Raw genomic sequence first — 23,801 nt, forward strand, 5'->3', positions numbered from 1 at the left:
TACTATAGTCAATTCAAACATGACTCAATTGATCTGTTAAAAGTTAGAGATTTGCTGAGAATTCGTGTTCAGTGGTTAATTATTACATGATGTGAGACACGATGTTAGATGGTTAACTTAGTTTTATGAACCGAAACATAGCCATTGTGTACTAGGTGATGACATTGATTACTGGACTCGAGCCGGTAGAAATAAAGATATCATGAAAGGGGATGAACTGATTTTGAATGGAATAATACTCTATGAAACATCTTATTATATAAAGATTCAGTGTATGTCATAATTAAGTCACGCTCAAAATTAGGGGATTTTGTGCAATATTTTCATGTTCATGAATAAACGTTTAACATAAATTCAATAGATTAATGACATCTAACGGAAAGTTTAGGAGTAAAAGTTAAAGTTTTCTATAAATATTTAAAAAAGAACAATCACGAAAGTATTTTTCGAAATAAAGTGATTAATCTAAAGAGCAGTCATTAAAAATTAAACTTTTAGAAGATTCCCAATATTTTTAATCTTTCTTTGCGCAGAATGTTTGTATTTGAACGCTAATCCAGCCTCGAAATCCTAAGCTCAAGCCACAGGTCCGCCATTAGCAAACCAAGAGAGCGAGAAGCACAACATTACCATAAAAAGTGGGATTGGGAGGCGAGCTCAAGAACAAGATGCCTCTCTGAATCGCGCACACACAGATTGCGAACCAAAATCAAACCATACCCATTTCTTACTTCGAATCAAACCCTCAATCCCCTTTTCAAATTCGACCCATCTTCAAAATTTCATCGCAAGGGAAGTACCTGAATCCTTGCTCTGCTGCGAATCTCTTGTTCAGGGAGCCATGAGAAATCCCTTTCTCGTCCTCGCTTTCATTGTTCCAATCGTTAGTTTTCAGGCTCATTCTGCTCCTTCTGGTAAGTGGGTTCTTCTTGTATTACCCTTTAATCGCTTCTTACTCTTGTGGGTTGATGGTTGATTTCACTGAGATGTGCTCTTGTTCCCGAATTTTGTTATCTATTACAAGTGGGGGCTGGTGGGAGGTTCGTTGTTTCTAATAGGTATCATAGTCATGCACTTAACTTAGCTATGTCAATAGAATCCTCAAATGTCGAACAAAGAAGGTGTGAGCCTCGAAAATGGAGTCAAAAGTGACTCTAGAGTGTACTTTGTTCGAGGATTCCAGAGAAGGAATCGAGCCTCGGTTAAGGGGAGAGGTTGTTTGAGGGCTTCATAGGCCTCGGGGAAGACTCTATAGTGTACTTATTGGCTAATTTAGATTGGTACGCATCAGCTAGAGCTGCATTAAGCATTGGAAAGGTGCTTACTTAATTCCGAGAGTTTAGGCTTGAATTGGGGAAGGTCAAAGCAAAACTATGAGAGTTTATACTCAAAGTGGACTATATCATACCATTCTAGAGATTCGTGATTTCTAACAGGGGCGAGCTTGAATTTCAACTAGAATTGGTCGGGGATCCTTCATTTATTGTTTGTTGTCATGAATTTCGACTTGATGAACCCCTTTGTGATTGTTATCATGCTGTTAATCTCAGGACTATTGGCAAGGCAGTTGTCTTCTGTTCTTAAATGGACTGGTTCTTCGTCCAAAACACCTCAACCAGGTTATTTTGTAGTGGCTATTTAAGTTTGTTGTGTTATGTTTGTTCATGATGTTCATATGTTTTAGCTGCAATCTGATCAAGTTTTGATGAGAAGAGGGTTGGTTCTTGCAGATGGGAATGCTCTTCAGTTTGAGAGTGGCTACTTAGTTGAGACTATTGTTGAGGGAAATGAAATTGGAATGGTTCCTTACAAGATTCGCATCTCTGAGGATGGAGAACTCTTTGCTGTCGATTCGGTTAATAGCAATGTCGTCAAGGTTTCTCCACCGTTGTCTCGATGTATGCTCGTTTCTCTGTTCTTCATTCATGAAAATGTGGACTTCTTTTGTTAGCTGCTGTAACATGTGTAGCTTGGTTTCTGTTCTTGGTCACTACTAAAGTTCTTCATATGTCGTGGAATGTTGTATACTTATTGGGTGTTTGTAATAATTGTCTAGAAACAATCGCCTTTTCAGATAGTCGAGCGAGATTGGTTGCCGGGTCTTTCCAGGGCTACAAAGGGCATGTTGATGGGAAACCAAGCGATGCTCGGTTCAATCAGCCGAAAGGCGTGACGATGGATGACAAAGGAAATGTGTATGTTGCTGATACCTTGAACCTTGCCATCAGAAAGATTGTTGATGCTGGTACCTACCATTAGTCTTTTCTATCCCATTGTAAATGTAAATAAGAACTCTCTAATGAAGAATCGTGAGATCCTATATTGGTTGGGGAGGAGAACGAAGCATTATTTATAAGGGTGTGGAAACCTCTCCCTAGCAGACGCGTTTTAAAAACTTTAAAGGGAAGCCCGAAAGGGAAAGCCCAAGAAGGACAATATCTGCTAGCGGTGGGCTTGGACTGTTACAAATGGTATCAAAGCCAAACACAGGGCGATGTGCTAGCGAGGAGGCTAAATCCCGAAGGGGTGTGGACACGAGGCAGTGTGCCAGCCACATCGATTGGAGAAGGGAATGAGTGCTAGTGAGGACGCTGGGCCTCAAAGGGGGTGGATTGTGAGATCCCACATCGGTTGGGGAGGAGACGAAGCATTCTTTATAAGGGTGTGGAAACCTCTCCTTAGCAGACGTGTTTTAAAAACCTTGAAGGGAAGCCCGAAAGGGAAAGGCCAAGAAGGACAATATCTGCTAGCGGTGGGCTTGAGTTGTTACAAATGGTATCAGAGCCAGACAAGGGGCGATGTGCTAGCGAGGAGGCTAAATCCCGAAGGGGTGTGGACACGAGGCGGTGTGCCAGCCCACATCGATTGGAGAAGGGAATGAGTGTCAGTGAGGACGCTGGGCCTCGAAGGGAGTGGATTGTGAGATCCCACATTGGTTGGGGAGGAGACTAAGCATTCTTTATAAGGCTGTGGAAACCTCTCCCTAGCAGACGCGTTTTACAAACCTTGAAGGGAAACCTGAAAGGGAAAGCCGAAAGAGGACAATATCTGTTAACGGTAGGTTTAGGCCGTTACAAGTTTTTTCACTTCATCGTCCGTGCTTTCTCGAGATGTGAAAAGCTTTGTGATCTCAAAGTGGACAGAAATGTACTTGAATGTGGAAGTCTTAGGTAGTATATTTGGACAAATAGAACATTCTCAAGTCAAAAGTGATTTTGCAGGCGTGACAACAATTGCAGGAGGCAAGACAAATGTTCCAGGATATAGCGATGGGCCCGGTGAGGAAGCGAAGTTTTCGAACGATTTTGATGTCATATATATCAGGCGTACCTGTTCGTTGTTGGTTGTCGATAGAGGCAACGCTGCACTTCGCCAAATCACTCTGAACAAAGAGGATTGCGATTATCAGTACGGTTCCGTTTCTACCTCAGGTTTGAACTTGTTTGATCATACGTAACTTGCGTTATATCGTTCGATATTATTCAACATCGATGAACTATTAGTTCAGTCGTTAGTCCTGAGGAATGAACTCGAAGAAATCGAGCAATAGTTTTATCAACAACTGCTTAAAATCGAGCAATTCAAACGACAATGTTAGCTCTTATTTTGGGCTACTCCTTTCTCACTGATAAACCTTTTGCAGACGTTGCGATGTTCGTTGGCTCTCTTCTCGTAGGATACGTTACATATATGCTTCAACATGGATTCGGGCTGTCGTTCTTCTCTTTTATTGTAAGTTCATATATCTCCCTTCTCCCGCTTAAACCGGTACTCCGTTTCAAGATTCAATGCTGATCAATTCCGTGTGCATCTGATGCCTCTTCCCGTCACCACCTTTCGAAATCTCGCGTTTTGTTCATAGTTGGGTAGTTATTTGCGTTTATCTATGAGAATTCAAAACATTGTTTAGCCAACTGATTCGAAGTGTATGCATAGGTACCGAGTGAACGTTCGGAGTCTAAAACGAACGAGCCGAGCAAGGGAAAACACACTCCGCTCGTAAGTACAATAAAAGAAGAAACATGGTGGGAGTCTTTCCGACAGGTCTTTACCGAGCTTTACAAGCAGGCGCTCGAGTCAGTACCGAGCAACCTCAAATCCTTCCTTCCTTCATACCATAAGAAAGGGCTGACACCTTTGAAAGATACTCTCAAGATGCCAGAAGATGAAATCAAAACCAATGTGACCTTAAAACAAAGCACTGTCACTCCTCTCTCTGAAACCAAGCATGCCTCACTCAAACATGATAAAATGAAGCCACCAAAAATGAAGTCAAGTAGTTTCAAGAACAACCCGTCTCTCTTAAACAAGCACGGTGCCGAGTTTTACGGGACAGGCATGGTTTCTTCATCGCATAGCCGATCCAAGGGCCAGAAGGATCGATCGAGACATCGACAAAAGGAAAAAGGATCAGAATTCTTAGCAAGCGGAGTTGGGGTCGAACCGAAACCTGCAGAGACGAGCATGGATTATAACGAGCCGATGTTCGGGCAGTACAATATGAGGAATAAGTACAGAGTTGATTCTTCTTCTTTCCATTTCTGATGAACTTGATTGCTGATGAATTACTTTGATCATATAGCCAAAGTACACAAATGACCTCTGTTTTCTGTAAGGTTTGACAGCTTCTAACTTCCTTTGAGAAGGGTATTAGGGACATTTTGAAGAATGGTTTATGAAGAAACTTGAAGATTGAGCTTTAATGGCTTCTTTTTAGCTTTACCGCGTCGTTTTCTCGTTTACTCGGTTTTTTTTTTTATACTCCCGAGAATTAATGACTGATGCTAAATTTGGTCCCTATCGTTTGAGAAAATTATAATTTAGTGTTCGATAGTTTAAAAATTAGAATTTTATCATGTTCGATAAAGCTCGGGTAAATAGTCTTGGTTTCATCAAACTACATACTAATTCTAACGTTTATAATTTAATATATTCTTTTACAAACATTTTAACTATTTTTAAAAAAAATTAATATTCCTTTTTATAATTAAATGAAGAATCATAATTAATCCATTTTTGTGCGGTCTACGGGTGATAAAGTAACCCTCTTCAGCTCAACGAAACTTTTTGATGGAGCAAGAATCTTTGAATCAAATAAATTAACACCTCCTTACACAAAATTTGGATCAAGTAGAGATGAGTGTAGAATTAGATTAATAAAAGATCTAGAAGCAATATTTGGAACTTTGTTCTAAATTGAGTCACTCCACAATCGAACTTGATCAAGATTTATTGAATGACGTATGCAATTCTACCACAATAATTGCTTTAAACTTAGAAATAGCAAAATTGATACTCGAATTTTTAAGAGAAACGTCTCAATTTGAGATCTCAATATCATTCATCCACAAATCTCCTTTTTACATACCAATTTGTGGGTATTTATAGTCTCCCGACAAGAGACGTTTGTGGTCGGAATTTAATCCCGATCCCCTCTAATCTCTCCAAGACAAAGTAAATTTGATCTTTACATATAAAATTAAAAATAATATTTTTCAACAAAGGTTGACGTGTGGCTACAGAGATAAACTTGAAATCAATTGGACTTTGCCTCCACGAGTTGTTGACATTTTTTTTGATGTTGCCTCGAAGGTTTTATTAGTCAACTGTTAATAATATTCTAAAAAGTCAAATTTAATAATTATAAATATCAAAATAAATAAAAATAAATAGACATAGAATATCAAAAAGATACACAATTTTTTTCCTAATATAAATTATTTGATAAATATAATAATTAATTTTTAAAATTTAAAAAGTATTTATTGGATTCTTTTGATAAATATAATAATTAATTAATTTTTTTTTTTAATTTCGTAACCTAAGTTCTGTTTGTTTATTTTTTTTTTACTTTTCTAAAAAAAATATAATTTCCATTAGTTTTTTGTTAAATAAATTTTAAAAATATGAAAATTATTGTTATTATTCAATTAATACAAATTTATTTATTTTTTATTTAAAAAAAAATACCAATTTGAAGAAACAAACCACCGAAATTAGATATTTTAAGGACAAAAATGGAAGGAATGAAAGTAACCAAAATGTTATTTTAACAAAATTATTATTATTAAAAAAAAGGCGCTGTAAACTCAGCTTCGGCTTTTGACTTTTTTGGACTCTCAGCGAAGCTTCTTCGCTCTCTTCCCAAATCTGCCATTCCCTCTTCCATCTCTTCTCATCCTTCCTTCTTTCTCTCTTCTTGTAATTTTGCGCTCTTTAATGGGTTGTGCCGGATCGTCGCAGGCCAAAGGCGACGGTGAGATTGTCCTATTACTTCCCTTTTCATATTCTGATTCTTTTCCGAGATTCTTCTTCTGGGAATTGAACGATTTCATCTTCCTTCTGATGCTTAATTTTGGGATTTTATTGTTTTCGATTCTTCGATGAATTTGGCTTGATCCTACTTTGATGAAAGTGGTTAATCGTGTTGGGTTTATTGTGTGTGGAATGTGAGATGAGAATTTGTGGATTTGAATCGGATTTGTTGTCGAGCGAATTGATTGTTGGCATTTTGGTATTTGTGATTCACTGATGGGATTTTAAGCTTAGAAATGATGATTGGTTTTGTTCTTAGTGTAATTTACGTTTTTATTGCGCTTTTCGTTTTAGGACAACTGGTTTGGAGGTTCTTAAGCATGCAATTGTTGGTATTGAAGAGCTGAGATTGATTAGTTTCTTATTTTGTTTTAGTACTTGATTTGATTGCTATAGCTTTTAATTTGGGCTGCTAATTTAGGGAGGTTAATTGTTTACATCTCATACACCCCTGCTGTTAGATGCTAATTCGGCTGAACCCCTTGTGTTATCTGTGTTTCAAAAGTCGATATGATACTATTTTGCCTTGTGTAATCGAGTTTCAAAAGCCAATATGATACTATTGTGCCTTGTGTAATCGAGTTTCCAAAGCTGATATGATACTATTGTGCCTCGTGTAATCGAGTTTCAAAAGCTGATATGATACTATTGTGCCTCGTGTAATCGAGTTTCAAAAGCTGATATGATACCATTGTGCCTCGTGTAATCAAGTTTCAAAAGCCAATATGATACTGTTGCGGCTTGTGCAATCGAGTTTCATAAGCCAATATGATACTATTGTGCCTCGTGCAATCGAGTTTCATAAGCCAATATGATACTATTGTGCCCTGTGTAACCGAATTTCAAATGCCAATATGATACTATTGCCTCGTGTAATCGATTTTCATAAGCCAATATGATATATTGTGCCTTGCGTAATCGAGTTTCAAAAGCCAATATGATACTATTGTTCAATGAGATGATAGAAATGTTTGGAGAAATTCTCATGTTATTGGGGAATTTAATGTTAATGTTCTTAGCGAGACAGCAAGCACGGTGGCTTACTGTGTTGTAATGTCGATGAGTTCTATCATTGATCATACCGATAATCCACGCACTTCAACTTCTTTTCTGCAATCATAGTTCATCAGCTGCTAATGTCTAGAGTTATAAGGAACTTATGCCATCCTTTTTAGTCACTTGAAGAATTTTTGTAATTCAGGGCCTGTGAAAAAAATTCGGAAGCCTAAAGCTTGGAAGCATCCCCAGCCAATAACAAAGACAGATCTTGCGCGGATGCGTGATGAATTTTGGGATACTGCTCCTCATTATGGTGGCACAAAAGGTATTGCTGTAATCTTGAACTTTTTTTTGGGTCTTGCACAATATTTTTGGTTATAGGTGTTATTAAATTCAAGCTAATTCATTGATTTGGATATCATATTTGATGACCACAACTGAGATTAGTATTACTGAAAGAAGTTCTTAATGCTCATGCAAATATATGATTCAAGGTAATGTGTCAAGAATTCATTGCCTAGTTAATCATGACTAATGAGAAGTAATCTTCTATATTTAGCATGTCATATTTAGCATGTCATAACGGTGAGATCCCACGTCGGTTGGGGAAGAGAACAAAATATTCTTTATAAGGGTGTAGAAACCTCTCTCTATCATACGCTTTTTAAAATCCTGAAGGAAAAGCCCAAAGAGGATAATATCTACTAGCGGTGGGCTTGGGCTATTACATTGATTTTGTATTATGGATCTCTAAAGGTGATCTCTATTTAAGACTATGCTATTGAGTATCTTCCATCACCTCATTTGTTAGAACATGCGTTAGAACATTCGTTAGCCATGATGATCAAATCTGTCAAAAATACTTACTAGTTAGGTGTATTAGTTAGTGAGTTCTTACGTATCTCCGTTTTGAAATGTAGATAGAATCATGCACAAAATCAAAATACATACCTCTAGATAGATTAGAATATGTTTAGCAGAGTGTACATCGTGAGTGGAGTATAACTATCCAATGTATGCCTATCTTCTTTCGTGTATGGATGTCTCTAATGGTAGAACGAAAGTTGGAAAAGCACGACATTACAATATTTTGGCTTTTAAGATGATGAAAGAGATCTTAAATTTTGTAACAGCCTAAGCCCCCGCTAGCAGATATTGTCTTCTTTGGACTTCCCCTCAAGGTTTTTAAAACGTGTCTATTAGGGAGAGGTTTCCTTACCCTTATAAGGAATGTTTCATTCCCCTCTCCAATTAATGTGGATTCTCGCAATCCACCCCCTTTGGGGGACGTTGGCACACCACTAGTTTCTGGCTCTAATACCATTTATAACCGCCGAAACCCACCGCAAGCAGATATTGTCCTCTTTGGGCTTTCCCTTTCAAGCTTCTGCTCAACGTTTTAAAAATGCGTATGCTAGGGAGAGGTTTTCTCATGCTTCGTTCTCCTCCCCAACCGATGTGGTATCTCACAAATTCAGCAGAATCCGAAGCTTTTAAGTTCAGTTCAGCTTCAAATTTCGTTTCATACATTTTGCATATGAAGCTGCACATCTTCCTATGCAAAATTCATATGCACATATTGATGTTAAGCATGATTCAAGGTTGTGGAGTAACACATGTACAAAAGAATTCATTAGACCAAAGTTAAGCTCCATCTAATTTGCAAATGGCTGAATACCTGCATGAAAGTAGAGAGAGAAGTTTTAGTTTGATTTGATGAACAGTTGATATTAAGTAGAAGATGAAAGAAGCAAATCCTGAGTGTGTTTAATAACAATAGAAGTTTGTGTATTTTGTGGAGAACAGAGATATGGGATGCACTTCGAGCTGCTGCAGAAGCTGATCTGACACTAGCACAAGCAATAGTGGATAGTGCAGGGGTCATTGTACAAAGTGCTGATTTAACAATTTGTTACGATGAAAGAGGTATTTATTTACATTTACACCCTCCATCCCTCTACTTTGGTTGATTTAGAAAAAACACCCCACAATTTACAAGAATAAAACTGAAATGCAGGTGCAAGATACGAACTGCCCAAGTATGTTTTGAGCGAGCCAACCAACTTGATTTGAAGTAATAAGCAATGAGGAATTGTATGTTTTGCGTGCTAAATTGATTGTAAATCATGTATATTACAACCAACTGTTTCATACCGTCTCTCACATTGATGGATTGGATTGGGCTTATTATTATTATTATTATGCTAACTCACTGTAGCTTCCTTTTGATCGAATCAAGTGTCTATTTGGAATTGTCACTTGTTGATGCCACCCACAAAGGCTGGAATCATTGCTTTACCCATCGCCATTTCTTATTGCTCTCTTAACTATTTTTTGTACCTTATCTCATACTATCCGATTTAAATGGGTTTAAAGGATCTGAATCGGGGGTTACCATGTTTACTTTCAACACGTAAACAATCTCAAATTAATTATATGTTTCATATCATACTATCTCTTATATTTTGTCGACAATCATAAACCTAGGTCGATTGAAGTAACGAAAATATCACATGTAATTGAAGCAACGAAAATATCACATGTCGACTGACAAACAATGAAAATATCACATGTCGACTGACAAACATTATATTCGCGTAAATTTGTAATCAAATTAACAAGAACTTATTGCACATATTTAGTAACACTTTAATTATGNTTGATGATTGAGGAAAAAAAAAAAAAAAAAAAAAAAAAAAACAGACCAAATTGACAGCAGTAGATGAAATGAGAAGTACAATTCAAGGCAGTACATTCAACACAAGTATCCTTATTATGTAAATGACCATTTCAATTTAATGGATAGTTCATGATCAATGACTAAATGTCAACAATTTTGTTCACTGAAGATTAAGTATAAAAATTAAGCAGATCGAATCGAATTCACAGCACAATGTGTAGGTTTTGACTTCCGAATTACCGAGTTCAATCTGGGAAGGTCATATCGGTGAAGGAGAACAGTGCACTTTTTCATAAAAATCAACACCTAGCTTTGCATTTATCAACTACCGTTCCATCCACACAAAAAGAGAATAAAATAAAATAAAAACAGAAAAAGGGTATCAAAAGCTGGATACCATTGAGATTTCATTTACACAGTTGCTCGACTGACATTTCCTCAAATCTTCTTGAAAAAAGAAAGAATATTTCCTTGTTTGGGACCAGTCGCATTTCCAGCTTTCTTGGCTCCTGCTTTCCCTGCTGGATTTGCACCACCATTGCCCAAGGCTGGTGACTTCTTGGCCGGAGGAGGCCTGGATTCCATACCCAAAAACTAAAATCTTATTGAATGACGAACAGAAATACTTTAAACTAAAGCATGGTACAATAGAACTCGTCTTTGTGTGTGTGCGCGCGCTCAAACTAAGGGTTGTAATCATAAAATGGTTGGTGGAGGCAATAACCTTACAGCTTTGAAACTAGAAAGCCTAGGAAGTGTAAGGCTTTCAATTTATTATTTTGCAGATCAGTTCTGTTCTAAATAATAGCAACAACGTACTTCTTGCTTACTACTTAACGAGCACTCATATTTATACTTACAAAGGCTGTCTATATCAAACCCTCAAAGATAATGAATAAAACGGAACATGAATAGTTGATAGATAGAAGATTAGTGCAGCAGTCGCAAAACATAACATGATGGATAATTTCATGAATGGAAGAAAAGGAGTTGATAACGAAGTAACCTGTTCGTAGTAGTCTCTGCTGCTTTCTGATCAGATTTCTTTGTTGAAGAGATATCATCCTTCTTCTGTTCCTGCTCTTCACCCTCCCAAACCACCTCATTTACTAGTAAAATTAGAAAAGAAATTAGATTAAACCACAAGAAATTAGAAAAGATGAATTAATTTTACCACATTATCATGTATTAGCCAAATGAAAACCTCTTTTAAAATCACCATGTTCAGTTAACCAATCTCTCAGCACATGCAAATAGTAGGAATAAAACAAAATAACTTAAATGCACCAAAAGACATTTCTTGCTAAAATTGTATTGCTCCTTCGAAAGCAATCTTTCAACATGTGAAAATGGAAACTATTTTCACTGCCAGAAACATAAATGTAAATAAACATGTAGCGGCAGTTAAGTATATCCATCAATTATAGGGTGAAGAAGGAGGCAGGTTTGAAAATACCCTCGAAGAAATAAATTTCTTTAAACCAAGCCCCATAAAGAACGCAATCTAATGTGAAATAGGCTGTATGTAGGTATACCTTCTCTCCCACGCTCATCAATTCGTGTCCTCAATACTTTTCTCCTCTTGGGTGAAGCAGGAGCAGCGTCTGTTGGTTTCTCTCTATTATTAGAGACATTTTCATGGGCACAAACCTCGTTTTTCACTGCAAGGGAGGAATTCTGATGTTTTTCTTCTACTAAGGATTGCTTCGATACACACGTCTTTTCCTCCTCCATTTTCAGTTCACCGTTCTGTTGTTTGTCACTGTTCAAATGAGCTTTCTCTTCGTGCAATTCAGTTTTTTGCTTCAGATCTAAACATGATTGATCCTTCGGATTTTCAGGTGATGCTAAACTGACTGCATCTTCAAAATCTTCATCATCTGAGAAATCAATAACCACCCTCCTTTTTCTTCCACCTTCATTGGAGGCCCTCTTGATATTTACATTTTGATCGTCATCATCACTGTTGTCGCTCTGTAGTTCTTCATGTGCACAAATTTGTTCCTCTGCACTCGATACTGCAGCAGAAAGCAAGGGTTAGAAGGAAAAAAGTTGGTATTATGCCGAAATTACTTCCAATATTTTCTGTACAGTGCATTTAAAATTTCATTCGGAACTAACAAGTGTTTCATAATCAGTCCAATTAGAAGCATGCAAAAATTAGAATGAAATCAACCCGGAGGGATAACCAACCAGTAGGGTTTGCAGTGGCATGCTTCACATTTTCATGGTTGTCACTGAGCTTGGACTTGGTAGGGACACGTCCCCACAAGTTTGCTAATGAACTTTCAGTACTGGGAGAGCTTTTATCACTTTGAGGTTTCTTCTTATTAGCAGGTAAGGAAGCAACTTTTTCTTTAACTGCAATTGGCTTGGAGGTCTGATGAAATGACCCTGTACTGTTATTTTCACCTTTAACTTCTTTGACCACAGGGGGATTCTGTAGACCAACATTAGGACTAACTTTGTGCATTTCACTTTTTTGAGGTTGAGGAACGGTAGTATTTTGACATGATTCATTCTTTTTTGTTGATTCTGCACCCACTGCACTTCTTGGCTGAGGAGCCGCAACGCTTGCAGGTATCTCATCAATGCTGCGCTTGACATAGGAATTGGAAATTCCACAGAACCTAAAGAATTAGAACGAATAAAGGCAAATGAGTTGTCAAGGCTATTAAAACTAGAGAAATAAAGAGCCAAGCAGGAATCTTACAATTCACCTAATATAATTGAATAGCACCACAACTACAGAGAAAGATAAATCCCATTATTGTTACGTCTAGAGGAAGTGCATGATATGTAATACCGAGATCAATATTGTGGACATTATCAGGGGGCTTGTGTGGATGCAATACAGTACCTTTTTCACTCTATTCATTCTCTTTCAACCAAAAGATGTATTTCTAGCCTCAGTAAATAAGGATTAAGTGGGACAGACGTGCAAGTTCAAACCCATGCCCACTACCAAGAAACGCTTAATAGAAAAACAGAAGACAAAATGACAATAACCCATCTAAGTGAAATTTAACTGAGCTAAATACAGGAAACCTGTTATCTCGCAAACAATTGTCAACAGTGAAGGGCTGCTTGAAGAGCTCTTCTGCCTGAACGAATTCAGCATTCCACAGTGCGGCTGGATCCTTTGGAATGGAAGCTTGAACACTATAAACTTGAATCGAGCAGGTGCCATCAAAATCTTGCTTTGCTTCTGTTCAAAAGTAAAGAATAAACTCAAGTCGTTGAGTCCCTGGAATAGACACTCAACTTCGAATAACATAAGATGGGGGCAGAGTTCTGAAGCAAGGTTCATCATTAGAAACACTTGCAACAAACTATTAAATACTGCAAGACTTCAATATAGTTTATAGCTTTATCAAGATACAATATTTTTTTTTTATGTTGTGGATGTGGGGATTTAAACCTCTTTGTCCTTTTTGTCAAGAGTATAATGTTCTGATCAGTAAAGTTATGCTCAGGTTGGCAGTACATTATTTTTATTACAAGCAAATGTAATATATAATATTTTCCAAATCTTCTTTCTATAAAAAGAGAATCATCGAGATGTGTGGAAAAGCATGCACCAAATTAGAAGCTAACCAGGAAGTTTTGAATCAGAAACAAGCCTAATATGGTAGCTTGGGGGGTCATTTTTCAACCATCCGGACAAGGCATAGACCACTTGTAATCCACTTTCATGCTTTTCAACAAATTCCTGAAGCAACCTACATAACAACTCAGCATTAGAAACATTGAACGAGAACCAACTAATCGCGTGCAATTTTTATATGCCAACTTTCTAACCTCTTTGCAGTATCCGAAGATATCAAATAACTGCGACTTAGCCACTTGTAGGAAACCTGAGTAAAAATGCTGAACGAAATTAGCAGGTGTTGGCGAGCTAGAAACTAAATTTACTCCAATTCCTAGATTATAATAAAGAAAAATAAAGAAAAAAATGTACATCAAAACTATAAAAAAAAATGCCCAGTGATCTTATGGAACTGATGCAGAACTCCTCAGTCAAAAATGGCCAAGTCAGCCCTTGGAAGCAAAACCTGAATGACTAATTGAAAGCACAAAAAACCCCCAAAATTTCTTCCTTTTCCCTAGTACAATTTTCACCATCCAAAAACATAAAATACAGAAAATTCATAGAAGAAATTTAAAAGCTCTTTGGTGATGAGCCTCTCCCTATATATAAACAACGTAGGGCAACACCTAAAAAAATGAGAAGACATGTTACATTTGTCTTGGAAATGTTACTTTCCGTGATAGAGACGAATTTTTCATAGAAACATAAATCACAACCTCTCAATATAGCGTTTGCATCAAAACTATAAAACAACTCAGCAACAAAATTAGCTTACAAATGACTGGAAGGCCACTGGCCGAGGAAAGAGTTAAATCGCCGTTAATCCAGGCCAAAAGCTTCATTATCGGCATAAACATGATGAACAAAATAAATTCAATCGAAATTAACAAAAATAGAGTAGTAGTAGACTGGCTCCATGAACCAAAGAAAAGAAACTGAAATGAAATACGATTAAGAAGACTGGTAAACGGCGAAAATAGAATCTAAAGGAAGAGGAAGCGAGCGAGGGGTAGTTACCACTTGAAGCTTATCGGCGACGAGGGATTCGATGTCCTGGAGAATGCCTAGGGTTTCGATATCAGCCATTTGCGTTGAAGTACTATCACCTCCTCCGACGGAGAATGCGATGGGAAGACGACGGAGAATGAGAAGGGGAAGTAGGGGCGCGAGATAGAGAGAATGAGAGAGATCAAAGATTTTCCCTCCTCGACTACTCACTCTTTCCCGCCATTTCCAAACACGGAATTTTGTATGCCTTTCTTTTACGCCGTAACTCTCTACTTTTCCTCTCCCTTTTAAGTTTCCCTAAATGCTCAAATAAAAATATATATATATATATATATATATATATATATATATATATATATATATATATATATATGAGAGAGAATTTTGCCCTATATTTTTAATTTTAAATTTTGCATTATTACCTAATTTTTGCTCTCATGAAATCTCATATCGATTGAAAAATGAAACGAAATATTTCTTATTATAAAAGTGTGAAAATCTCTTTCTAATAGACGGTTTTAAAATCATGAGACGACGAATTATGTAACGAGCCAATGCGGACAATATCTGCTTGTAATGGGTTGGGCTGTTGCAAATTGTATCAAAGCTAGACACCGAGCCGTGTGTTAAATGATGATATCACTTGAAACAACGTGACAATAATTGAAAAACATATTATGTTGTGTAGACCTGTCATCCACTATTCTAATTGTTTTTTTTTTTTAATTCATTCAGTCTATTTTTTTTTTTTTTTAATTCAAACGAATGATTTGATTTGGTTATTTGGGTTAGATTTGATTTGATTATTTGGATTAGATTTGATTTGGTTATTTGGATTAGATTTGATTTGGTTATTTGAATTAGATTTAGTCAGGAATATTTTGTGTGTCACATTGTATTTATTGAGTGACATATTGGTGAGAGTCTATATAGCGTGATAGTGAGGTATTCACTTGTAACGTTTTGTTTTTATTAGTGATGATGTGTTGCTACCCGTAGATGTAGGAAAACTTTTTCTCCGAAACGTTTTGGTTTATTAGTGATTGGTTGCTACCCATGGATGTAGGATGTGTTGCTACCCGTAGATGTAGGGGAACTTCTTCTCTCCGAACCATGTAAATATCTTGGTGTCTCTTTGTGTAATTCCATTAATTGGTATTGTGAGTACATTTGTTCCGCTTTCGACGTACAACAGTTTTGAAACATTTAAAAACATTAAGGGTAATCTTGTAATTTTAAGTGTACGACAAAGTTTAAAATTATTTTTTTTATAATTTGATCTTTTTAACTTTTCAAAAAATGTTAAATTATGAGTGTAAAAACCTTTCTCTAACAAACGCGTTTTAAAACTGTGAGGCTTGACAACGATGTGTAACATCGTACAAGTAATCTATCAAATCATCACTCTACATGAACAATTCATAAATAGAGATACAAAAATATATACATATACAAAGATACAAAAATTTAGATTAAGTGAATGATATTCAACAAGCACATGAGTACCATTCATGGTGGTTACATATCTACGATTTGATATTCTATCGTGTTTTCTAACAACTAAAGATAGTAGGATCATATGATTGTCTCATAAGATTAGTCGTACAAACTGATTCTGACATTCGAGATTTTTAATACACTACATCAAGTAGCTGGATGTTTACTATGTGAAGATGTAAACTTCATCGAATCCCTTCCTACATTTGCACATCAAGATGAAAAAAGGAACTCTGTTACAAAAGGATCAACAAAACCAACAAGAACAAGAGCAAGATCTAGAGAGTAACTTGGACTTACCCAGCTTTGCCACCAAAAGTTGGGCTATAGTTGTAGATGATACTTTCAAGAACCTTCTGTGCAGGTGGTCTGTTCGATGATTTTCTGGCTTCCCTGTACACACAAATATTGAAGTTTAAATTTCCTTACAAACTTTGCCATATGAATCATAAGAACCCACCAAAAAGTTTTACTATTCAAACTGATTGCTAATGGCTATTGGATATGTGAGATCTCACATCCGTTGGAGGAAAACGAAACATTCTTTATAAGGGTGTAGAAATCTCTTTCTAATAGACGCGTTTTGAAATCGTGAGGTTGACGGCGATACGTAACGAGCTAAAGCGAAGAATATCTGTTAGCGGTGAGCTTGGGCTGTTACAAATAGTATCAGAGCTAAACTTGGGCAATGTGCTAACAAGGACTCTGGGCCCTAAGGGGGTGTGGATTGTGAGATCCTACATCGGTTGGAAAGGGGAACGAAGCATTCCTTATAAGGGATGTGAAATCCTCCCTCTAGTAGACGCGTTTTAAAATCGTGAGGCTGACATCGATACGTAACGGGTGAAAACGGTCAATATCCGCTAGCGGTTACAAGATCCTTAGGCCAACTTTAAGGTACACTCTCTCCTCACAGATTTAGTGATAGGCCTCCTGTTAAAAAGGTGTATAGAAAGAAGTTGTCATGTTCTAACCTGACCAAGTGGTTGGCAACATGCTGCGTCACTTCAATTGCATACTCCGTGTGCGGAATCATGGAGTAGCCCCACTCAAAGGTGTTTTTCTGCAAGCAAACGTAGAATCTTAGGCGCTCGATTGATATATACATCAACAAAGATCATGACCAACGTTATGAGATGGTCTTTTATGTAGGATATTGCTGTCTAAAACGAAAAGAACAGAGCATCCAACAAGTTTGGAATTATCAGTTAAGCAGAAAGTGAGAAATAATTTGATTTAGTTTTTAGTGACTTATTTTGTTTAGGGGGAGAGGATGTCATGCATGTGACCACAGGATGCTCGACCATATGTTTAACCATGTCTAGCCCACCTTGCCACACACCCTGTGAGATCCCACATCGGATGGAGCAAGGAACGAAACATTCCTTATAAAGGGGTGTAGAAACCTCTCCCTAATAGATACGTAATGGGCTAAAACAGACAATATTAGACAATTAATTACCTCAGGATGCCACTGAAATGCAGTCACGGGATAATCCCGAGCTTGAACCGTGGAAACATAGACCTGTAATCGACATAAGCATTACTGAAGGTGCAACAGGTACAGGTAGAGGTAGAGGAGCATTGAATAAGTGCAGTTATATGAAGTCTGATACTGTTTTGTAAAGAGTTGAGAGAAATTTGACAGTACCTTATTGTCTATATCATTACTAGTTGTCAATATCTGAAAAAAACTGGATAGTTCTTTATTTTGTTCAAACCTCCCTGGTGAGATACCAAACTGTATGGAAAAGAAGACAATCTATATTAGTACGAATTAAGTTATCGAAAGAATGTCGATCAATCATCGATCGCACCCACAAGAACTTACACGATGGTTTTGCATTACAATACAATCTGTACTCAACTTCTCGAGTAAATAAGGCGGAAATCTACAGGTGAAAAGAACATCGATAGCAAGTTAAAGGATATAAACATAAAACAGCCTCATAAAAGATAGGATATGAACATAAAACAGCCTCACGAGCACGAATAACATTGTGGGATCTTCACCTCCTCCCCTTGAACAAAGATCAGTTCTTATCAGGGATGGTTTGACTTGATAGGGCACACTTTGTTTCACTTTGAGGATTTTCTCCAGCTAGGTTCAGACACGACGACTCTGATACCAATTGTTAAGGACAATATAACCTTTACCTATCTCAGCGATGTTATGATATTAACGACTTTGGTCATAAGCCCTTATGGCTTTGCTTTTCGTTCCAACCAAAAGACCCAACAACAATGGAGAGTATTGTCCTCAATTATATACCCATGTGTGATCACTCCCGTTCCTAGCCTATGCAGATACACAAAACTTGAAGAAACTAATACATTTCCTGAGCTGAACAGTTCAAATGCTATCCATATGGCAAAGGCCTTCAACTCTACATTTGGGGAAGGAATGTATCTTTAAGTATCAATTTGAGTTAATCAAAATCCCTTTGGAACAACCATGAAGACTGGTACATACCTTTGGAAGACCGTTCCTTGAATATTCACATTGTCCACAAATTCCAGAGTTGATGCCATATATGATGAGTTAAATGGTTCGAGAATGTTCCTATCCTGTAAATAAAGACGAATATGATTCATATGCGGAAATTATTTGACCCTGATGATTCATATGTGTAAATAAAGACGAATTGGCTTTTGTAACAGCCCAAGCCCACCACTAGCAGATATTGTCCGCTTTTCCTTCTGGGATTCTCCTAAAGGTTTTAAAACGTGTCTGCTAGAAAGAGATTGCCACACCCTTATAAAGAATGATTCGTTCTCCTCCCAACCAATGTCGGATCTCACAATCCACCCCCTTTGAGGCACAGCGTCCTCGTTGGCACTCGTTCCCTCCTCCAATCAATGTCGGGGCCCAGTGGGAGAGGTTTCCTCACCCTTATAAAGAAGGTTTCCTTCTCCTCCCCAACTGATGTGGGATCTCACAATCCACTCCCCTTCGAGGCCCAGCATCCTCGCTGGCACTCGTTCCCTTCTTCAATTGATGTCGGGGCCCAGGGGGAGAGGTTTCCACACTTTTATAAAGAATGTTTTGTTCTCCTCCCCCAACCGATGTGGGATCTCACAATCCACCCCCTTCAAGGCACAACGTCCTCTCTGGCACTCGTTCCCTTCTCCAATTGATGTCGGGGCCCAGGGGGAGAGGTTTCCACACTCTTATAAAGAATGTTTTGTTCTCCTCCCCAACCGATGTGGGATCTCACAATCCACCCCCTTCGAGGCCCAGCGTCCTCGCTGGCACTCGCTCCCTTCTCCAATTGATGTTGGGGACCAACGTCCTTGCTGGCACACCGCCTATTGTCTGGCTCTAGTACCATTTGTAACAGTCTAAACCCACCGCTAGCAGATATTGCCCTCTTTGGGCTTCCCCTCAAGGTTTTAAAACGTATCTACTGAGGAGAGGTTTCTACATCCTTATAAAGAATGTTTCGTTCTCCTCTTCAAGTGAGATCTCACACCTTAATTCTCCAGAAAAAAACCAAGGGAATTCAAAAAAAGGATTGCAGAATCATTTCGTCAATGATAGGGAATGGATAACCTTGCTGATGATCATGCTTAAGATTTCAAAACCCAAGCAAACGGCATACAAAGGGAAACGTTCCCCAGCATCATTCCTCTCCAAAATTTTCTGCAGAAACACCACAATCAATCACATTATGGAAAAACGCTTTGAGTAAACAGTCTAATTATAGCAGAAGACAAGATAACCTTAAAAATCTTCTCAACAACGGAATAGTATAAACCCTTTTTAGCCCAGCCGCCAGTGAAGAGCACTCCATTGACCAAATCGAGCTTCTGCAACATTTTTGTAAGAACTTAGCTCGATCATCCCTAATTGAGCTTCGCGAGGTTTCAAAATTCACAAACCCTAATCATTACCTCGAAAATAACCTCAAGCGGCTCGGTATAGATAATCGGAATAACTCTCGCTCCGGCCGATTCGACGAACTTGACATACGAGGCAGCAATATAAGAAGCATTCGTCGCATTGCTTAATCTACCAGACGCACCATCGCCGGGATGGCTAAGAATTCCGATCACCGGATGGTAATTCAACTTCAGATCCATTTTCGTACACGAGGAAGACGAATCGAGACCAAATTGAGACGGCATAATAATGTTCGGGAACGAATTAGCTGCGTCGACGAGGCTAAATTTGAGGGATAAGACGATCGAGAAGGAGATCCATAGGTATTTGAAGATGAAAATCGGAGACGGAGAAAAAGTGCAATGGGATTGGCGGCCGGCGTCAACCACTTCTTTTAGCATTGTGGGAACAGTAGCAGGTAGAATAATTTCTGTGGAGAACTGAGAGGAAACGACTTCACAATGATTCGATGAAGACGAAGACCACCATTGATGTCCCGTCTGGTCAGACGACCAGCAAAAATATCTCCTCTAACAGGAGTCAAAATTATGAGAAATAACCAGTAGCTTTCTTTTACTCGTTAAATGTCGATATCAATCGACATGTCGTAGTGACAACATAGTTTGGACGACACGTCGATTGTAATATCTCAAAAATATCCATCAATTATTATATATATATAAAAGTTGTGGCTATCCAAACTTGTCCTGTCGTTCGAATTTTGATTTAAAGTTTTGTATCAATCAAAATATTCTCTCATACTAATTATTTTAACACGTGTTTGTCGTGTTTGTACGTCGGGTTGGTAAGAACAACTAAATAGTAGAGATTTTAATTATTTTAACACGTGTTTGTCGTGTTTGTACGTCGGGTTGGTAAGGACAGCTAAATAGTAGAGATTTTGAATTTATCTTCAACATTAACTTTAAAGTTGACTTTGATTTCTTACGGTTGAATTTTTTTCAAAAGTCGTTTATGAGAACGTCAGTCTGCTCGTTGTAGATAAGAGGAATAACCCTAGCACTGATAGACTCGACAAACTTCACTTATGACGTCGGAATATACGATACAAAAGAGTCTGCATATACTAGAGGCTCTGTTGCGGACATGGAAAAAGATTTCGATCACTGGGTCATAGTATATTAAGTTGACTTTGGTGCAGTTTTAAATTATCGCTCTCGTTCTTGATTTCAGATAGCAAGAGAAAGGCTGAATTTGGAAAGAGGACGAAATTAGGAATATAGATGATTAAATGAAGACATAAATGGGAATATCATAGGTTAAAATAATATGTGACAAATATTTGAGTATGGATATGATTAATTTGTTAAAAATAAATAAATTATATTATATTTTAAGTAGAAGGGCTTGAGGCCCAATAATGAAGGCCCACTGCACGGAAGTTTGGACTTTGAACCAAGAGTTTGTGACCCGACCCGATTAGACAATCCGATTTCAACTTCTAATTTTTTTTATTTGATTATTGATCTTTTATTTTTTATTTTTATAAAAAAATAAAATAATATCTTGATTATCGAGTTAGAATTGAGATCAAATGACATTATTTACCTAAAAATATACGTGCATATAATTAATATTTTAATATATATTAAGTTAATTTAAACAAATCATTTCTGGTTAAATATGTGTTATTAGATATATCAATTTTAGCAAAAATTTGTTCGGGAGGAGGATTCTAAATAAAGAAAGGAGAGGGAATGGAGAATATTTTGTCGCGCTTTGATGATAAATGGGGTTGAGGATGAGATTATATTATCAGTTTATGTGACTACATAAATGCGGTTAAGATTAGATAATATATTACTGTCTCACTTCCTTAATTGTAATATTTAAATTAAAGACTATGTTGTATATTCTTTATAGTTGAAAAGTACATCATAATATTAAATTTTTAATTTTTATAAATTATATTAAACCTCCCGAACACATAATTAAAATTGCCTGGTAAGGGCTGAAAGAGTTTGATAAAAAGAGTTTGGGAATGAATATACAGCTGACTGGGTGGACAGTTGACTGGAAGAGAACTTAGATTTGCCCCGGCCATCAGGTGGTCTAGTGCTTATCTTATGTGAAATACTACACAGCAAGTGGCTGTTCTAGGCGGGCTGCTGTGTGACAAAACTATAGATGGTGTTTGAGTTCAGTTCGTAAACTCTCTTTCGGCTTTCCCTTGTTTACTGTGTTTGAATAACGACTGGAAGAGAACTTAGATTTGCACCGGCCATCAGGTGGTCTAGTGCTTATCTTATGTGAAATACTACACAGCAAGTGGCTGTTCTAGGCGGGCTGCTGTGTGACAAAACTATAGATGGTGTTTGAGTTCAGTTCGTAAACTCTCTTTCGGCTTTCCCTTGTTTACTGTGTTTGAATAACGAACCATAACAATAATAGATGGTAGTGTAATAGAGGTGAAGGATAATTCAGGTTTCATTTGAGAATCAATAGAAATGAATGAAAAAATAGGGAGAGGAGTCCCATCAGGTTCAGGTTCCGGTGAAGTGGCTTTATCCGTTCCGTTCCGGATTGAATGAATTTTCATAATAATTTATTATGAGTTTTTATAATAAAGANAATAATATTTTAATTAAATATGACTTCTTAAAAAAACAGTAAAAAATTTAGATATTTAGCAAAAAAAAAATTATCCCCAGTTAACTCAGCAAATTTACTATTTCTAATTTCATAAAAGAAAAAAAAATCTTCAAGACGCGGTAACTTTTGCAACAATGACGGTAATATCATCGATCTTCCCTCCACGGTGGATCCGGCCGGCCTCCCGGGCCTCCTCCGCAAACGGACCGTCATTTACCGTATCGGAGGAGTTACACAACGCCAACTCCGCCAACAGTCCGGCCAAATCCTCTGCCGTATCTACCGCCACCTCCGCCACCAGAATATCCTCAATCTCCTTCGCGAACACATTGTCAAAAAGCCCGTCCGTTCCGATTACGATTACATCTCCAGCCGCGATCTGAATCTTCCCACTCCACGCCGCCGCCGGCTTATCGTACTTCTCACCAACCCCCATCTGACAGGGACGGTTAAACCCCCGCCGCTGCACCGGCGACCGGTAAGAAAACATCCCGCCTCTGAAAATCATGAACCCACTGTCGCCGACATTCGCCGCCCGTAAAAACCCACCATCGAAGGAGACAATACACGCCGTCGACGACCCAGCGGCAGTGGTCCGGGAGTGGGCCTCCGTCAATACACGTTTTGGTTTCACCACAGCGCCAGTATCTCCGGAAACGGCAACTACACAGTTCCCAATGAGTTCTCTGGCGTACACGCCGGCGTCGATGCCCTTGGAAGCCCAACCACCAACGCCGTCCGCCACGCCGGCAACCAATTTATCGGAAAATACGAAGTGGGCGTCTTCTCCGAGGGGTTTTGAAGGGTTGTGTTTGGGAATGTAGAAGGAGCCAATCTCTACTTTGAGAATCGGCGCCGCCGTCGCCGTCGCCGTCGCCGTTAATGACCTTGAATAAGGAAATTTATGGGTTCTGGAAATTCTGTTGACTAATTTTCTTTTGATTATCATCGTGGAATTGTGATTTGGGAAATAATGAAGATTGATTATATATAGATAATTAAGAAGTTTATGGATTCCCATTAGGAAATTTTTAGTTTAAGTGGACATAGAATTAAATGACACACTCCTTTTTCGATTTTAATTTAANAAAGAAATTGAAATCTTGACAAATAAGCCACCGACCAAACGTTGACTTTCTTATTCCAATTTAATAAATTTAATCAACAAACTTAAAATGTTGGTTATTTTTGTACTAAAATAAGATGTTGCCGTT

The 23,801-nt window shown here is 37.8% G+C and overlaps 5 protein-coding genes across 5 annotated transcripts; 2 read left to right on the forward strand and 3 right to left on the reverse strand.

Moving 5' to 3' along the window:
* The first annotated feature begins 531 nt into the window (after window positions 1-531).
* On the forward strand, window positions 532-4,716 carry LOC111789280. The gene is made up of 7 exons (XM_023669997.1): window positions 532-914; window positions 1,551-1,619; window positions 1,731-1,898; window positions 2,075-2,245; window positions 3,222-3,431; window positions 3,644-3,732; window positions 3,937-4,716. Exons 1-7 carry the CDS (start codon window positions 842-844, stop codon window positions 4,543-4,545), a joined length of 1,389 nt encoding a protein of 462 aa, XP_023525765.1. The 5' UTR covers window positions 532-841; the 3' UTR covers window positions 4,546-4,716.
* Window positions 4,717-6,078: 1,362 nt separating this feature from the next.
* LOC111789418 (ubiquitin domain-containing protein 1-like) lies at window positions 6,079-9,572 on the forward strand. The gene is made up of 4 exons (XM_023670187.1): window positions 6,079-6,256; window positions 7,517-7,639; window positions 9,121-9,240; window positions 9,332-9,572. The coding sequence occupies exons 1-4, from the start codon at window positions 6,220-6,222 to the stop codon at window positions 9,385-9,387; spliced, it is 336 nt and encodes a 111-aa protein (XP_023525955.1). The 5' UTR covers window positions 6,079-6,219; the 3' UTR covers window positions 9,388-9,572.
* A 708-nt stretch (window positions 9,573-10,280) lies between these two features.
* On the reverse strand, window positions 10,281-14,877 carry LOC111785379. The gene is made up of 8 exons (XM_023665792.1): window positions 14,604-14,877; window positions 13,796-13,851; window positions 13,592-13,716; window positions 13,043-13,202; window positions 12,188-12,624; window positions 11,530-12,012; window positions 11,001-11,103; window positions 10,281-10,568 (listed from the first exon to the last, which is right to left on the reverse strand). Exons 1-8 carry the CDS (start codon window positions 14,670-14,672, stop codon window positions 10,433-10,435), a joined length of 1,569 nt encoding a protein of 522 aa, XP_023521560.1. The 5' UTR covers window positions 14,673-14,877; the 3' UTR covers window positions 10,281-10,432.
* Window positions 14,878-16,036: 1,159 nt separating this feature from the next.
* LOC111789236 (gamma-glutamyl hydrolase 2-like) lies at window positions 16,037-20,526 on the reverse strand. Its single transcript, XM_023669942.1, has 10 exons — window positions 19,986-20,526; window positions 19,815-19,901; window positions 19,645-19,734; window positions 18,565-18,659; window positions 17,923-17,983; window positions 17,743-17,832; window positions 17,554-17,616; window positions 17,066-17,154; window positions 16,392-16,484; window positions 16,037-16,291 (listed from the first exon to the last, which is right to left on the reverse strand). The coding sequence occupies exons 1-10, from the start codon at window positions 20,373-20,375 to the stop codon at window positions 16,258-16,260; spliced, it is 1,092 nt and encodes a 363-aa protein (XP_023525710.1). The 5' UTR covers window positions 20,376-20,526; the 3' UTR covers window positions 16,037-16,257.
* Window positions 20,527-22,696: 2,170 nt separating this feature from the next.
* On the reverse strand, window positions 22,697-23,536 carry LOC111787664 (probable protein phosphatase 2C 55). The gene has a single exon (XM_023667682.1). It carries the CDS (start codon window positions 23,534-23,536, stop codon window positions 22,697-22,699), a length of 840 nt encoding a protein of 279 aa, XP_023523450.1.
* Between the last annotated feature and the right edge of the window lie 265 nt (window positions 23,537-23,801).

This window comes from Cucurbita pepo, chromosome LG02 (genome assembly GCF_002806865.2).
Source record: "Cucurbita pepo subsp. pepo cultivar mu-cu-16 chromosome LG02, ASM280686v2, whole genome shotgun sequence".
In the NCBI taxonomy this organism is placed as follows: Eukaryota; Viridiplantae; Streptophyta; class Magnoliopsida; order Cucurbitales; family Cucurbitaceae; genus Cucurbita; species Cucurbita pepo.

What these genes read in the sequence shown, in the direction of transcription:
- LOC111787664 (XM_023667682.1), bottom strand. Translation starts at nt 23,536, where the DNA reads ATGATAATCAAAAGAAAATTAGTCAACAGAATTTCCAGAACCCATAAA.
- LOC111789418 (XM_023670187.1), top strand. Translation starts at nt 6,220, where the DNA reads ATGGGTTGTGCCGGATCGTCGCAGGCCAAAGGCGACG. An exon ending in GTCGCAGGCCAAAGGCGACG is followed by an intron (nt 6,257 to 7,516) that starts GTGAGATTGTCC and finishes TTTGTAATTCAG; the next exon opens with GGCCTGTGAAAAAAATTCGG. An exon ending in TCATTATGGTGGCACAAAAG is followed by an intron (nt 7,640 to 9,120) that starts GTATTGCTGTAA and finishes TGTGGAGAACAG; the next exon opens with AGATATGGGATGCACTTCGA.
- LOC111789280 (XM_023669997.1), top strand. Translation starts at nt 842, where the DNA reads ATGAGAAATCCCTTTCTCGTCCTCGCTTTCATTGTTCCAATCGTTAGT. An exon ending in GTCCAAAACACCTCAACCAG is followed by an intron (nt 1,620 to 1,730) that starts GTTATTTTGTAG and finishes TGGTTCTTGCAG; the next exon opens with ATGGGAATGCTCTTCAGTTT. An exon ending in CAGAAAGATTGTTGATGCTG is followed by an intron (nt 2,246 to 3,221) that starts GTACCTACCATT and finishes GTGATTTTGCAG; the next exon opens with GCGTGACAACAATTGCAGGA.
- LOC111789236 (XM_023669942.1), bottom strand. Translation starts at nt 20,375, where the DNA reads ATGCTAAAAGAAGTGGTTGACGCCGGCCGCCAATCCCATTGCACTTTT. An exon ending in TAAGCATGATCATCAGCAAG is followed by an intron (nt 18,660 to 19,644) that starts GTTATCCATTCC and finishes CTTTATTTACAG; the next exon opens with GATAGGAACATTCTCGAACC. An exon ending in CAAGGAACGGTCTTCCAAAG is followed by an intron (nt 17,984 to 18,564) that starts GTATGTACCAGT and finishes TTTCACCTGTAG; the next exon opens with ATTTCCGCCTTATTTACTCG.
- LOC111785379 (XM_023665792.1), bottom strand. Translation starts at nt 14,672, where the DNA reads ATGGCTGATATCGAAACCCTAGGCATTCTCCAGGACATCGAATCCCTC. An exon ending in TGATGAGCGTGGGAGAGAAG is followed by an intron (nt 11,104 to 11,529) that starts GTATACCTACAT and finishes TAATTTTACTAG; the next exon opens with TAAATGAGGTGGTTTGGGAG. An exon ending in GCAGAGACTACTACGAACAG is followed by an intron (nt 10,569 to 11,000) that starts GTTACTTCGTTA and finishes TATGGAATCCAG; the next exon opens with GCCTCCTCCGGCCAAGAAGT.